Source organism: Mus pahari, chromosome 1, assembly GCF_900095145.1.
Source record: "Mus pahari chromosome 1, PAHARI_EIJ_v1.1, whole genome shotgun sequence".
Lineage (NCBI taxonomy): Eukaryota > Metazoa > Chordata > Mammalia > Rodentia > Muridae > Mus > Mus pahari.
Genome location: NC_034590.1, coordinates 10,245,111 through 10,260,632, shown reverse-complemented (window position 1 = coordinate 10,260,632; position 15,522 = coordinate 10,245,111). Strand labels below are relative to the sequence as shown.

Below are 15,522 nucleotides of genomic sequence, written 5' to 3'. Positions count from 1 at the left end.
AGAGAGAGAGAGAGAGAGAGAGAGAGAGAGAGAGAGAGAGAGAGAGAGAGACATACCTTTAGTGATGGTGGCTTCATGAATTGAGTCATTGAGTTTTAGGCACTCAGTGTTATTCTGATCACTTGTCCAAAATCTGTTGAACCTTATCGATGCTCACATAGGCCCTATTTAGAGTTCCAACAAGGGAGGAGAAGTGGACACACCGTGGCTTCTCCAGTTGTTTCCCCAAGGACTGATGTCTGATTTCCTTTGCTAAAACAAACTTCCCCAGGTTGAATACTTTATAAAGAAGAGAGGTCTTCTTAACTAACCATTCTGGAGATCCAAGAGAACAGGGCTGCCTTCTGTTTGGCTCCTGTAAAGAGCGCTAGCTGTATCACAACATCCTGGACAGCATTTGGCAGGAACGTATCCATGAAGGAGTGATCTCATGACTGATGAGAAGAACCCAGACTCAGGGGTTATAACTCACCCAGAAGCTGACTAGGATCCCATAATCCCTTCCGAGAAGAGCATCCCCAGTGGCCAGACCCAATTCCATATGACTTTGGTTCATAAGGATTCCATTACCTCTCAGCATTGCCACACCAGGTACTGGGCTCACAATGTATGAGCCACTGGGGGACACACTCAGATACAACCCAAACTACAGTAACATCATGATTTAGCCCTCAGTCTAGACCCCCGCATCCTGCATGAAGAAGAACAAGGACATCCCAGGTACGAATGGAAATCTCCAGTAGTATCTACCTCCCATGGACATAGAAGGTGTTTTTGAGGCTGGGAAGGGAACCAGTGGCCAGCAGGACATGTTGGGAACAAGAGAGGTTAATAGTCAGAGGATATGCTCAAACTATGAAAATCTCATTGTGAAATCAATTAGCTTATGCAATTAATATATGCTAATAATAAGAAGCAATGCTAGTCTCACATCTCCCACTCAGGGCCTTCTCTGTTTCCATGGGAAGGTGGCCAAGCCCCGAGGGTAGAACCAGGCGGCAGAAACACAGGCGGCAGAAACACAGGCGGCAGTCATCATGCTGGTGGGCCAGTCCTGCTGCTGGTTCTCTGCATTCTTGCTCAGCGGCACATTGGGAAGGGCAGAAGGCAAATTCATTTTTTCCCCCTGTGTTTCCTCCCAACACGTAAGAGTTTGCAGAATGGCTTTTGCAGGTGGAAGTTGGCCACCTGAAACCTTGTGTTGCTACATCCATAGGGGGGAAAAAAAGCAGCAAAAACTCTATCCAGGGTTTATAGCCATTCCCTCAAAGCCAGGCCAGATGAAACAGGAAGATACAAGTACTTTAGGGGCACTGGGGATGTTGAGAGTCTATGGCTCTAGTCTGGGAACCTGAGACCTTTCCCTAGGGGATCATAGTGACGTGCATCTTGTCCTTGAATGAGAGGTGGGTTCAGATAGGGTGCAGACACTGGGAATTTGAGCTTTCTGGTGTAACCCCGAAGGGATGTTCTGAAAGGGCCCAGGAAGCCCCTCAGGCAGAACCATCAGGGTGCTGACTAGTCCTTTGAGATTGGTAGCCAGCAAGGATCTGGGACAAAGAAACACCAGATTGATCTTCTCCACATGGTGTGCACTCTGGGTGGCACAGGCTGGAAAGTGGTAGTTATGGATGCTTCCGAGACTCCCAGGCTCACAGGACAGATGAGGGCACTTGCATACCACAACTGGTTCTGCATGATAAAATAAGAGACCCCTCAGGCAGGAGGAGTTAGCCGTGGAGGCCTCTGACCTTGAGAGAAATTGGGGAGGGAAGCACCCTGCCAAAGCCCACTGAGAAAGAAACAGAAGAGCCAGGCAAGGCGACACAGGCCTCTGACAGGAGGATAGAGCACTCAGGAGACAGAGGCAGGGGCATAGAAAGTTCAATGTTAGCCTGAGTTTTATAGGGGAAAGCTGCATTCAAAATGCATCTGAACAGGTAAGAGAATCAGGATTGTATCATTGGGCAGATGTGCTAGTGTGGGCCCAGCACTGGGAGCTTGGAGCAGGAGAATAGGGAGTTCAAGGCCAGCCCATATTACAGACTAAAAAAGAGAGTGAAAGAAAGGAGGGGGGGGGAAGGGAGGAGAAGGAGAGGGAGAGGCAGAGCAAGTAGATGGGAGGAAGGCTCTTTGGAAATACACAGAGTCATTTCCCATGACTGATGCAGGAGAACATCCCATCTCTGCTGTTCGCCTGTGTGGGCAATCGGTCCCCTTTCTTGATGGTTCACTTTTTAACCAAACAAGTCTGGGCCCTGGGCTCCTCTCTGAAGCAGGGTGGTGCAGCTTCTGAGCTTTGGGGAACAGACACCCACACCATCCTGGCGCAAGAGAGATGAGACTCGATTCATTGTTACTTCCTAAAGCAGACACGGAATTTTCTATGTGGTGCAAGGTGCTAGCTGCTGTTCACAGAGCAGAGAGAGATCAACCTAGCAGGATCTCTTTCTTAAGAGCTCTTCTAGAAAACTATCATGTCTGGAGTCACTCTTCAAGTCTCTATTATTACTATTTATTATTATTATTATTAAATTATTGTGGTTATTTTAATATCAATTTGTGTCTGTGTGTCTGTGTCTGTGTGTCTGTGTGTCTGTTTCTGTGTGTCTGTGTCTGAGTTATGTGAGTGCAGTGTCCTAGGAGGCCAGAAGAGGGCATTGTATTCTCTGGAGCTAGAGTTACAGGAGGTTATGAACTGCCCAGTTCTGATGCTGGAAACAGAGCTGGGGTTCTCTGGAAGTGCTATCTCTCAGTTCTCTTAACCCTTGAGCCATCTCTCCAGCCCTGTCTCCAAACATGACTTCTTTGATGCTCAGGCTGATCTTTACATGATCCGTGTGGTCCCTCTGTCCACCCCGACCCTCCCAACCTCTAAAACTGTGCAGCTCAGTCATTCTTTACAGCGTTGCTTAGAGCAGGGTTATTCGGCATCCATCTCCCTTACCCTCCAGACATTTACTCCTCATGCTTGGTCTGACATTAGTAAAGAGTTCAGGATGTATAACAGGAGTGGCTTTACCCTCAGACTTAAATATGGATACTCACTGTAGAAGCGTAATGGGTTTGGATGTATCAAAAATCATCAGTGTGTAGTTACTGGTCAAATCTGTTTGTGGTCTCTTTTTTGGCACACACTGGTAAATTAAGAATGGTTTTACTTTAAAAAAATAAACAGCATGGTTGGGTGGGTGGGGACCTTACATGAGGTTGTTCCATACCACCTGACATCAGAATTCAGTGAGTAAAGCTTTGAATTCTGTCAATCAAAAACTGGGACATGGTGCTGGTGATGGCTCAGCAGGTAAGTGTGCTTGCGGCCAAGTCAGGGAGTCTGAGTCGATTCCCAAAACCCACGTGGCAAAAGGAGACGAGGGGCTCCCACAGTGGTCTTCCAGTAGCTACACATGCTCTGTGGCATGTGTGCATAGGTCTAAGGGCACACAGGTGTGTGTATGTGTATATATACACACACGCAAGAAATAAATGTGAAAAATGGGATATTTTGCTTTGTTTCTTGTTCTGTAAATATCTAGTTTTACTGAAATGGTTCTAGATATTGAATGGTTTCTGTTCTCTCTTCTGGAAAGTCAAGACTGAAAATTCTGGTCAGAATGGGAGGGGGTCTGACTCTCACTTGATGTGTCTAACGGGCTGCGTTCCTTCCCCTTCTCCTTTAAGTCTGCTAAGTGGCTGTGATGTCGTTGATGGGGTGGTGGGGGTGGTGTGTTGGTCTTAAAGCTCAGGGTGGGGTGGTGACTGAGGTGTGATACACTGCTGACTGGACACTTTCTTTCCCCACAGGTCACAGGCCTTTCCAGTGTCACTACTGTCCCTACAGTGCCTCGCAGAAGGGGAACCTGAAGACCCACGTCCTCTGCGTCCATCGAATGCCTTTTGACAACAGCCAGTATCCCGACCGCAGGTTCAAACGTTCCAGGGTCGACTCGGAGGCTTCTGGGAATTTTGAGGAGGCTGCGGCTGTCAAGGCTGGGAGCTTTGCTGAGCTCACAGATGAGAGAGGCAAAGGCCAGGAGGAAGGCAACTGAGCAGAGCGGCCCACCACGAGACCTCCTCTCTACAGTTTGAAATCATGCATCTGGGCTCACCAGTTTGCTAACTGCATTCCAAGGGGGAAACTATGTACAACCCCTCACTAGTGTATAGAACATTTAAAAGAATTTTAAAAGATATCTATCTATATATATATTAAAAAAAAATCCCCCCAGCCCTTGAACATGGCTGCTACACTGTTACTCAGTAACAAGAACTTCCAAGAAATGCAGGTGGGATAAAGTGATTTTAGAAATGGCCCCTGTGTTCCTCAAGCTCCTATAGCTGGAGGTCCTTCTAACCCAAAAGTCATCTTTGTCCAGAAAAACCCAAAAGCAAACAAAAACAAAACAAACAACAAACCAATAACTGTACCGTTCGAGCGATTCAGCGTCGCCTCGAAGGGTCTGTGTTCTCCTTCTTAAAAACACCTCTATAATCTGACACCAGCTGCTGTCCTTCCCCACCATCCTAATGAGAGGAGCTGGGAGGCAGCTGAGAGGTGCCAGTCAGACTGGGGCGGTCACTGCAGGGAAAATCAATTCACATGGTGTCACTCTGCGCTCTGGGAGAAATCCTAGCCGCCCGCTTGCAGTCAGAGAGCGCCAGGCCCGACCAGTGCTGCAGAGGATGGTAATCTAAAGTGTGCTTAAAAGAAAAAAAAATACACAGCCGGATGAATCAGTGGTCAGGAAGTGTCTGCAGACAAATGTCCTTTGCAGCTTTGATGAGTCATTCCCTTTTTTCCGTTTTCTTTCTTTCTTTCTTTCTTTCTTTCTTTCTTTCTTTCTTTCTTTCTTTCTTTCTTTCTTTCTTTCTTTCTTTCTTTCTTTCTTTCTTTCTTTCTTTCTTTCTTTCTTTCTTTCTTTCTTTCTTTCTTTCTTTCTTTCTTTCTTTTTCTTTTCTTTTTTCTTTTTGGATCAAGACATGCATTTCATTTTATTATTTTCTGTCCCTGGTTGTACTTTTGCAAACGTCTGGATGAAGGAAAAAAGGTTTGCCATTAAAAACAAATCGTAGGAAACATTCTAGAAACTGTCACTAGGAAGCCAGAGCAACTCCTCTCTGTAGAAAGTTCTGGTGACTGACGGCAATTTCTTTGCTAATGGGAAGCCTGCTTTAGATTGTGTTTTGAAACATTATTTCTTTTTACTAGAATGAAGTCTACCCTGGCCCTTGTTACCAGATTTCTCCTTTCATGTGTTACTTTTTAAGTGTTGTGGGCATGAAGCAAGAATTATTTTTCCTCCAGTGATTTCTCCGACAATAACTTGTATTAAAACATGAATCTAAACCCCCAGATGTCTGTCACTAATGAAGAAAACAGTTTGAGTTAGAATGTTCATTTCTTTGAGCCAAGTGTGTTCTGTAGCTTTGTAGATGATGGTGGTAGTGATCTGAACACTCAGATTCTATTAAGCTCTGCACCGCACTGATGGAGAATTTTGAGGGTTGACAAGGAAACACAGCTCGCAAAACAACAAAAACAAAAACAAGGGTGTAAGAAAAGTCCCAGAAGGATTCTTCTGGAATCTGCTAGAATGTTATAAAAGTCCCCGCTTTCTAACACACTTCCTTTGAGTGACATGAAATTGCTACCGTTGCTAGTGACAGCGGAGACGTAGTGAGGTATTAACTTCAAAAACGAAATCATTTAGACTTGGAGAGAGAGAGAGAGGGAAAAAAAAAAAAGTCAATAATTCCTTTTAGTCTGGGAGCACACTATAAAACCCCAGGGCCTTAAAAACTTCAACTCTGCCTATAGCAGTTTACAAAAATACTAAGCTGCAATCAATGTAAATAACATTCTTAGCACTATCCTGAGACTGAATTTCAGGCTAATAAGGAATTCGGTTTGCATATGCTGTCAAGAGGGTGTCATCCGACCTGGGTTTCACTGGGAATGAGGCCGCTGGGCAGCGTGGACCCATCTGGCATAAAGCAAGCTGCTTTCTTGCTGGTTTTCTTTTCTTTTTTTTCTTTTCATTTGTTTTCTTTCTTCCTTTATTTTTCTCTCCCACCCCAACCCCCTTCTCTAGAATAGTTCTCACTGCCTTACTTAACTCAAGTTGATCAACTGTGGCTGTCTCTGTGGTCCACAGGAGGCCTGGAGACGCTGGTGGAAAAAAAAAACAAACCGTCTGACCGTAGTAAGCATTTAGGGTTTTAACTGCACTGTTGTGTTTGGTGACCGTGCCAGTGGCTTGCTTTCTGTGTGTTTGCCCCACCTGTGGTATCTTAGCAAAGAAAACTTAAAACAATAAAATAAAATTAAAAAAAAAATAAAAAGGAAAAAAAGTGGGAAAAAAGATTAAAAAGAAAAAAAAAAAAAGAAAAAAAAGAAAGAGCAGGAGAGATCCACATTCCGTGTCTAGCACTTTGGCGCTGGTACAGTATCTTTTATGCCCCCCAAGCATCTTCAGATGCTACAGGCAATAATTCTGTTTGTGACACTGGGAACATCCTCCCCTTCTTTGTGGCGTGTGTGTTGATCCCACTTTGTCCCGTCCTTCTAGCCAGCCCCCTTTCCCTCTGACACAGGCTTTCTTTCCGGAACATTTGTGACTTGTAACACAAGCCCGTGGCAGCCTCTGTGATGCAGTGTCAGCGTCGCGTGTCACCAGGCTCTTGTATCTGCACACCTCAGCCCCTCCCCTGTGACTTCTGTAGTCTGTGACGCTGTCCCCAACCCTGTCTACATTCTATCTTGGAGGAACTCTGAGATCATAGAGTAGAGGAGTTTGTCGCTATGCTTGTAACAAGTAGAACACTTTGTATTTAAAGTTTATTCTTGGTCATTATTTATTATTATAATACATCAGTTGACAGAACTTTATTCTGGTATAGAAAGTATTAAAAGTTGTTTTTTTCAGCGATGACTGTTTCCTTTCTGCTGTTAGGAATAAAATGTCTTTGAAGCAGTCCAGTTTTATCCGGTGTTTTATGCAGTAAAACCTCTACCTTTGCAAAACAAAAATCCAAAACTAAAAAAAGTATATCTTTGCTGAGTCCTACAAAGAATAAAACCTACTTCTCTGTGCTTGTAAAGTCTTTGGTAAAACTTGACCAGACTCCACAAGGGCCTGTTATATCCTGTGTAGCAAATATCCTCATGGCTTTTGGGACACACACACACACACACACACACACACACACACACACACGGGGGGGTTGGGGGGGTTCGTCTTCAGCCTGGAAGTATATCTGTGCATGCGGTACCCACAGAGGGGAGAAGAGGGTGTCAGATCCCCAGGAATTGAAGTTACAAATGGTCTTGAGCTGCTATTTGGGTGCTGGGAATTGAACCCCAAGTCCTTTGGAAAAGCAACCAGTGCTCTGTCCCTTATTTATATATTTGTTTGTTTTATTAGTTTGAGGCAGGGTCTCTGACATCCAATTTTTGATAGTGCACATACAGTGTGTGTGTGTGTGTGTGTGTGTGTGTGTGTGTCAGTCCAAGTACATGTACGAATGTTGCTTCCTTAGAGAACAGCAACTGCAGATGAGATTCTCAGTAAGGTAAAACCTATAACAATATCCAGGTTCCTTGTAAGATAGTAGTTAACAAGGCACCTAAAGGATCTATTATTCCTCTTCACAGTAAACCAAACCAAACCAAAGAAACAAAAAGGAGCTTTAGAGATGGCCCAGCAGTTAAGAGCACTTGCTGCTCTTTCAGAGGACCAGGGTGCAATTTCCAGCATCCACATAATGACTCATAACCATCTGTTAACTCCAGTTCCAGGGGATCTAACACCCTCTTCTGGCTTCCACAGGAACTGCATACACGTTGTGCACATGCATACATACATGCAGACAAAGACTCATGCTCATAAAATGATAGGATAAAACTAAACAAATCTTTGAAACCAATTATTATATGTAAGGAAAAATTTTATCCCCCAAACTGTCAGAGGAGACAACTGATTTTTTTTCTCTTGAGAATCACACATGGATAACTACTGTACCTAGGTCTCCAGACAACTCTGGTGTGTGCCCACCACATGAGGGGTGGAGCTTCCTTTTGATTTGTGATGCCCTGTTGCATGTTGGTCTCAAATGCAAGCTTTATCCAGTGCATGCTGCAACTCTGTCCACGGGTGGACACTCTGAGTCACTGCTAGCAAACTCGCCTGCCCACATTCATTGGAAGTCCCTGTGGGATGCGAGGTTCTTGGATGAACCTGTTTGCCCTCAGCACTGATGGTCACTGATGGCTTTGTGGGTGAGTTTGGCGTTTATAGTGTAGGTGAACCCATTAGGGGTAAAGGGCTGTGGACAGTTGGATGAGGGTTGTAACTTTTGCTCCAACCACATGCGTGGTAGTCCTTGTTGTGGTTAGGGAACACAGCAGAAATGAGTCTCTACCCCCCTCAAATGGCGCCATTACCCCTGGCCATTTGCACATCCTTTCCATGCATGTCTTAATCGCTTTTCTGTTGCTGTGAGGAAAAATCATGACCAAGACAAGAAAGATTTTATTGGCACTTACAGTTTCAGAGGGCTAGAGTCCATGCTCATCACAGTGAGGACCATGGTAACAAGCAGGCTGGAGTGATAGCTAAGAGTTCAAGAGAACAAGCTAGCTTGGAATAGTATGGGCTCAAAACCTCAAAGCCAGTGACACACCTTCTCCAATAAGTCCATACCTCTGAGTCCTTCCCAAACAGTCCCACCAACTGGGATTTAAATATTAAAATATATGAACCTATGGGGGCCTTTATCATTTAAACCATCACAATGAAGAATATAGTGCCAGGTCTTATGAGTTCCTGAGAGTGGCAGGACTTCAGGATCTTGTGTCTTTCCCATATTGGTTCAAGATCTGTTGAAAAAAGAAAATCCGTGTAACAATGGGGCTGGAGAAATAGGCCAATATTTAAGAGCAATAGCTACTCTACTAGAGGATTATGGGTTCAATTCCTAGCATAACATGGTGGCTCACAACTGTCTACAACTTCAGTTTTTGGCATCTTTTGCTGTTTTCTGGCCTCTGAAGGCACAGATGGACACACTTTAGTCAAAACACAAATAAAAAAATCTATGTAATGAATGAACATAAAGTATCCATGTGTGGAAAGGAATATTGCTATACTATAATAACAAAGTCCCTCTTGGCATGGCAGCACAGATGAGCCTTGACACCACGGCAGGAGCCAGCTCCATAAAGCACACGTTGGGTATCCTTTATGTGCAGTATCCAAAGGTGGCAAGTCCAGGGGCAGGAGGTTGCCTGGGGCTTTGAGAAGGGAAGGGCAGACAGGGACTACTAATGACCTGCTTAGTGAACTCTGCTTAACCCACCGACTTACACAGTTCCAAAGAGTGAGTCACATGGCGTGTGAGTTAGGCCTCAATAAAGCTGTTGTAAAAAATACAAATAAAACTGGAAGCAGAAAACATTTTTTTTTTGAAAAGCGTTGACATGATCTGACATATTCCATCCAACTACTCTTGATCTCTGACATAGTTACAGACCGAGGCAGTCAGTGAAGTGTAAAGAGGGGATGGGTAGGTAAGGATGCGAAGATAAACCCAGCTATATTGCACGCTTACTGCTCGAGTCTGGGTAACTTTAAAAACAGATTGATTGATTGATTGATTTTTGTAATTATATGTATACATGTGGGTATGTGCATGTCTGCATGCAGTGCCCTCACAGGCCAGAAGGGAGCATTGGATCCCCTTGGAGCTGGAGTTACAGGTGGTTATGAACTGCAGGATGTGGGTGCTCAGAGTTGAACACTGGCCTTCTGGAAGAACAGTTTGCTCTGTAGCCAATGAGCCATCTCCCCAGTCAGACGCTGACTAATTGAACTGTTCTGCTATGTGAGTTAAGCCTCAATAAAGCTGGGTGTATCTATGAAGAGGTGAAAAGGAACACGCTCAAGTTTGGGGGTCACATGCATTGTTCACAAAGCACGCTGATGTCAGGAGGGCTGCTGCCCGGGGCATCATCAGGAACTATATATTTATGAGTACACTGTAGCTGTCTTCAGACACACCAGAAGAGGGCATCAGATTCCATTACAGATGGTTGTGAGCCACCATGTGGTTGCTGGGAATTGAACTCAGGACCTCTGGAAGAGTAGATGGTGCTCTTAACCATTGAGCCATCTCTCCGGCCCAGGAACTTTGTATAAACTTGGGGGTGAATGTCTTGCTTTAGCAAAACTGAGCACTGGCCCCGGCCCAGGGCTGTGGAAAGGCTTCCCGTGTGTCAGCTGGCTGTGGGTCCTCCACATCCATAGTCTTCAGGCAGCAGGTGCTATAGCTTGTATTTGCCAATTTCTCTGTCCTTGTACAGTTCTCTCAGGAGGAGCTGACCTGTGACTGGGCGTAGGGAAAGTCTGATATTGAGGTCAGATAGGCCTTTACTTATTTGTTCAACCAACATTTCCCTAGAACTTCCCATGGACGGGTCTTAGAAATACAGCTGTAAGCTGTTGCATAGATCACTCTCTAGGAAGAAATGAGACTGTAAACCAACAATCACACCAACCGATACAAACTACCTGAAAGGTGAGATTCTGGGAAGAAAGGAGCTGTCCTGTGGGGTCGAAGGCTCCGGAGAAGGTAAGATGGTGCAGAGGAGACTGTGCATGCAAGGCCTGGTATGGGAAGGGCTTTCAAGTCAGGCCTCCAGCTCCCTTCCCAGGAGTTTCCCCAATCCACCATTCCATCGTCAAAACGGGAAACACAAGTGCACACAGGTCCATCCCCCAGGTGTAAATGGGTTCGAGTACACCAGTTCCCCTGGAAGAGGCAGAGAGGAGCTACCAGTTGTGAAGGCGGCTCTCTAAAAGGGCTGTGGTCAGGAGTCCTAGAGTGGTACATACTGCAGATGCCCTGTTTACAGGCAGAGCTCAGCTCAGTGATGAGTCGGTGTAAGACAATCTGCCTGACTAGAGAGAGCATCAATTACCATCTATGTTGGCTCTGTCGCCTGAGGATGAGGGGGGAGTCTCTGGTACCCAATCAAGAGAGTCTCTTCCAAAAACTGAGAATTTTAATTTTACGTGGACTGGTGTTTTGCTGGCACCATTTGCATGTCCTGTATCCACAAAGGCCAGAAGAGGGCATCAGATCCCCTGAAACTAGAATTACAGACAGCTGCGAGCTGCTTCGTGGGTGCTGGGGATCAAAACCTGGTCCCCTGGAAGAGCAGCCAGTGCTTGTAGCTGTGGATCCATTTCTCTAGGCCCCTAAATAGAGTCTTTAAATAGCTCCTTCCGTGAACAGATATGCCAGAGGTGACAGAAATGTTGTGCTGAAGGAGATTACAGAGATGTGACTCACTGTTTTGGAATGTAGTGTCCTCTAGCCCCAATATAAGGCTTTCAATGTCCCAGAAAAACCCAAATGGTTGGCCATTCAGAGTCTGAGCCCACTGCCTCTAAAAACATGCCTGCGCTAAGCCAAACACATTGCTATCAGTGACCAAGAATACATTGTGAAGTCTGTCTCGTGTGCCACAGAAGCCATGGGACACCAAATACAGGCATTGGCAAAGGGACACTGGGTAGATTGTTCCCTGCCACAGCACCTCTGCTTCAAACTTAAAAGCTGACAATGGACATGGCCCCTGGACATGGTATTTGGGCATCTCCTTGACAGACAGATCCATCACGAGGTGGGCAATGTCTCTGGGGCAAACTCCCCTGCCTTGCAGGCAGAAGTGGCTGAGCCGCAAATCAACATCACGAGGCTATTTTGCATCAGGAAACTTTTCCAAAAGATGATCATCCCTCTGTCTCTGGCAGCCTGGGATCTGTATACTTTCCCTCCTCTGTTTAACATCTGCGTGGCAACGGTATATTACACGAACCTCACCTGGTGGGTTGTAAGCACAAGCACAAGGAAATTACTATTAAATATTGTGATCTTCATTTCAAGATGGGCTGGGGCGCATTCCACCAGTTGAGAGCTATGTTTCCACGGGGAAGAAAAAAAAAATATGCCTCTTGTAATTCGATATTAAAAATGTCGCCCAACTGAGCATTCCATGTAGGGGTTTGGGTAGGGTTTTAATCTCTTCACCTGTTGGTGTTGAGAGAAAAGGGAGATGTTGGGGGGGGGGAGGGGCCGAAGACAGGAGCGAGAGGGAAGCTTATGTGAACGGGAACGAGCAAAGGGGAGGGGGGGGGAAATTTAAATGATCCCAGACCGAACTGTTTTTGCTGTTAATACAGAAATACAGTGTAAGACACATTTAATGGGCTCTATTTTTTATTATACTATGCTGAATAATTAAGTTTGAGGCTAAGTGTCACATGGATTTATCTTTTAATTAAAAAAGCATGGTTCACGCATATTTGAGTGGTAGTCCAAATAAACGCAATATAGAAATTTATGTTTGTTTATCTAGGTGTTAATTACCTAGAGATTGTTCTGGATTACTTCTTTTTATAAAGTGTCATAGGCTCGTGTCAGAACGAATAAAGCTTGCCCACGGAAGCTTATCAATTTGCTAACTACAGTGCTGGTCTGACTTGGGGGGAGGGGCGTGGGGGAAAAACTTTGGAGACTGTTAATGTATTCGCACATACTCCCCCCATTCAACCCACACCAAATAAAACAGTCGTTTTAGGAAATATTCCTAGGACATAAAGGCACAAATATATCTTTGTTGTTTTACAGCCTCTTGTCCGCAGCTATTTATAAAACATGTGATTATTTATGCACGGGGTTATGTGAAGTTCGCCTGGTGAGGCGGTAAAGCCCGCTCCATCAATCCACTTTACCTGGTACCGCCCCCCCCCCCCAAGAGATGAAGGGAGGGGTTCCCAGTGGAAATGGGGCCTGGGTTGGGAAGTTGGCCGTTGCAATGTGTCTGAAACGTCATCTTTGCTTCACGAAAAGCAAGGAAACCCAGGGCTGGCCAAGTTGAGAATCAGAGGTCACATTAAAAAAATAATCAAGGATGCATTGTCGAGAAAGAGAAAAGCCCAAAGTGCCGTACCTGCGCGTGGCCCGTGACACCATCTAACAGTGTCTGCCCATTTCTTTGTTTACAAAGTGGTTTTGAGGTGTCCGGTTCAGGCAAATAGCCTGGAAGAAACAGATTCTGTACAACAGGTTTGTATCTAAGAAACAAGGATTGGCAGAGCAGAGCTGACCTGTCTCCCTGACTGCTGCCTAGCCTAAGCTCTCTGCTCTGTGCTTTGTTCCTTTTTTTTTTTTCCCTACCAGATTAAAAAAAAAGAAAGAAAGAAAGAAAGAAAGAAAGAAAGAAAGAAAGAAAGAAAGAAAGAAACCAAAACCCAACAGAAAAGTAACTTTTGGAGCTGGTGGGACACCAGGGCCATTTGCATGGTGGATCCCGGTTGCTCTCCCAGACAGGGTTTCACACTCCAGCCTGGCGGAAGTGCGCCTTGAAACCCCCCCAACCAGCTAACCGGCCTACCATGGAAGCTGTCTGCTAGGCAGTTTTGTTTTCAGTTTTTATTTCGGTCCTCCTGCAGCCCAGGGTGGAGGAAGGGGACCAGGAGCGGGGTCTCTGTCAATTGGGCAAGTCTGGCACTTGGCAGAGCGCCAGGCAAGGTGGCCCAGGCCGGGCACTCTGAGGTACAGCCTCAGGCCGGGGCGACCGGGCTCTTGTGTTCCCAGAGGCAGGTGTCTCAGGCAAGGACCAGCTGCAACCTGCAAACCAGTCTGGTGATTCGGAGGGCTCAGATGGAAAAGAAAAAGATGGCCACTAGGGTTGGGGCGGGGGGGGGGTGTGGAGCCTGAAACCCTTCAGCACCAAGGGAGAGGAAGGAGACACCGAGATGGGGTCCAATGGTAACCCCCGCAGTCCGCTCTGTCCACGCACACTAAGTTATTGATTCTTATTTGTGCTTCTCTTCAAATCGCTGCTGTTTCCTTCCTGTGATTGTCTCTTCCTGGGCACCATTGCTGTTATCCGGACTCAAATCCCTGCAGTGCTGGGGCAGCTGGCTGGAAGAGCCCCGTGACATTGTGCTAGGGACTGGGACTGAGCACAAAACTGGGAAATGCCTAGGAAATTAGTAGTAGAGTCAGACAAAAGTTCTGGTCTGAAAGCAGACTTTAGCAGGAGAGAAGGAATTTGCAAGACCTTCCTTCCTTAAAGCTACTGGTCTGAAACAAACAGCATGCATGCACGCACGCACACACTGCATGCACACACACACACACACGCATATACTGCATGCACACACGCATGCACACACTCACACACACACAGCATGCACACACTGCATGCACGCACGCACACACGCATACACTGCATGCACGCACGCATGTATGCACGCACGGACGCACGCACGCATGCGCACAATGACCATCTACAACCAAATATATTTTTTGGAGGTGATATTCACACAGCATAAGATTCAACCTTCTCAGAGTGTGTTGGGTCCAGTCACACACTACCACATATTTTTAGCCCCTCCACAGGAAACTCAGACACCGAAAGCAACCTCCCAACCTGTGCCCAGCTCCTGCTAGGCTGCAGCTTGCTTGCTGGACCCGCAGGCTCCCCTAGCCTGCATGTTCCATCTCCGTAGATCCGCACACCATCCGGCCTTTAGCATCTCTCCTGTTTCCCTTAAGCATAAGACAATAAGGCACATCCACATTGTAGTGTGCATGGCGTTTCTTTCCCTTTGTGGGCCCTACTTGATCTGGCTATTGCTGGTCTATATCATTTCACCCACCAGGCCCTCTCAGGACTACCCAGAAAAGCCAGACTGGATTTTATACTCTAGATTTGCCAAACCTGTCCCCACTCCAGGGAAAAGCGCATGTGGCTTCTCCCTGTCTTTATAATGTTTGGCACGCCGTCCCCCTCTGTCACCAGTGAACCCCAGTGTCCCTGACCTGACACCACCATCAGCACCTTGTTTTTGTCTGGTTTTGTTTTTTCCTCTCTTCCATGCCTCTGGTCTACTTTCTCCATCACCCAGGGAAAGAGGTGCCTTCCCTTACATTGCCATTTAAAGCCCTGGTAGAAACATTGCCTAGGATAACACAGGGCCACTAAACACACATTGAACAAATATAAATTACCAGCCATGTTTTTTGGTAGTCATCAATGAAATAGTGAGGAAATTGTGATAGTTCTAAAAAAAAAAATTTAAAAAAATTCCCAGAAGTGTCAGAGTACTTCGCTTAGCACATAGTTCTTGTGTTTTATATCCAGCATTGTGGGGAGACAAAAGAGGGGCTGGAGAGATGACTTAGAGCTGATAGCACATGGCGTTCCTCTAGAGGACCCAGGGTTGGTTCCTAGAAGCACAGTTTGGGCAGCTCACAACCACTGGTGACTACAGCTCTGATGTTCCCTCTGGCCTCTGTTTGCAGTCACCTGCATGTGTGTAGACACAGGCACACATGTAGAGATAAGTAAAAATAATAAAATATGTCTTTGAAGAAACTACACCTATATTCAGTGCACACAGAAGAAGAGGAAGAGAAGAAGGAGGAGGAGGAGGGGGAGGAGGAGGA

At 45.9% G+C, this 15,522-nt stretch overlaps 1 protein-coding gene across 4 annotated transcripts in view; it reads left to right on the top strand.

Annotated features, from left to right (window-relative positions):
- Znf536 (zinc finger protein 536) overlaps positions 1 to 4,793 on the top strand; it is a 461,189-nt gene extending 456,396 nt beyond the window's left edge. For all 4 annotated transcript variants that reach the window (XM_029541285.1, XM_021206197.2, XM_029541295.1 and 1 more), the window contains one exon: positions 3,805 to 4,793. In XM_029541285.1, coding sequence (XP_029397145.1) covers positions 3,805 to 4,049 — 245 coding nt within the window. In that variant the 3' untranslated portion in view covers positions 4,050 to 4,793. The remainder of the gene's footprint in view (positions 1 to 3,804) is intronic.
- The last annotated feature ends 10,729 nt before the right edge of the window (positions 4,794 to 15,522 follow it).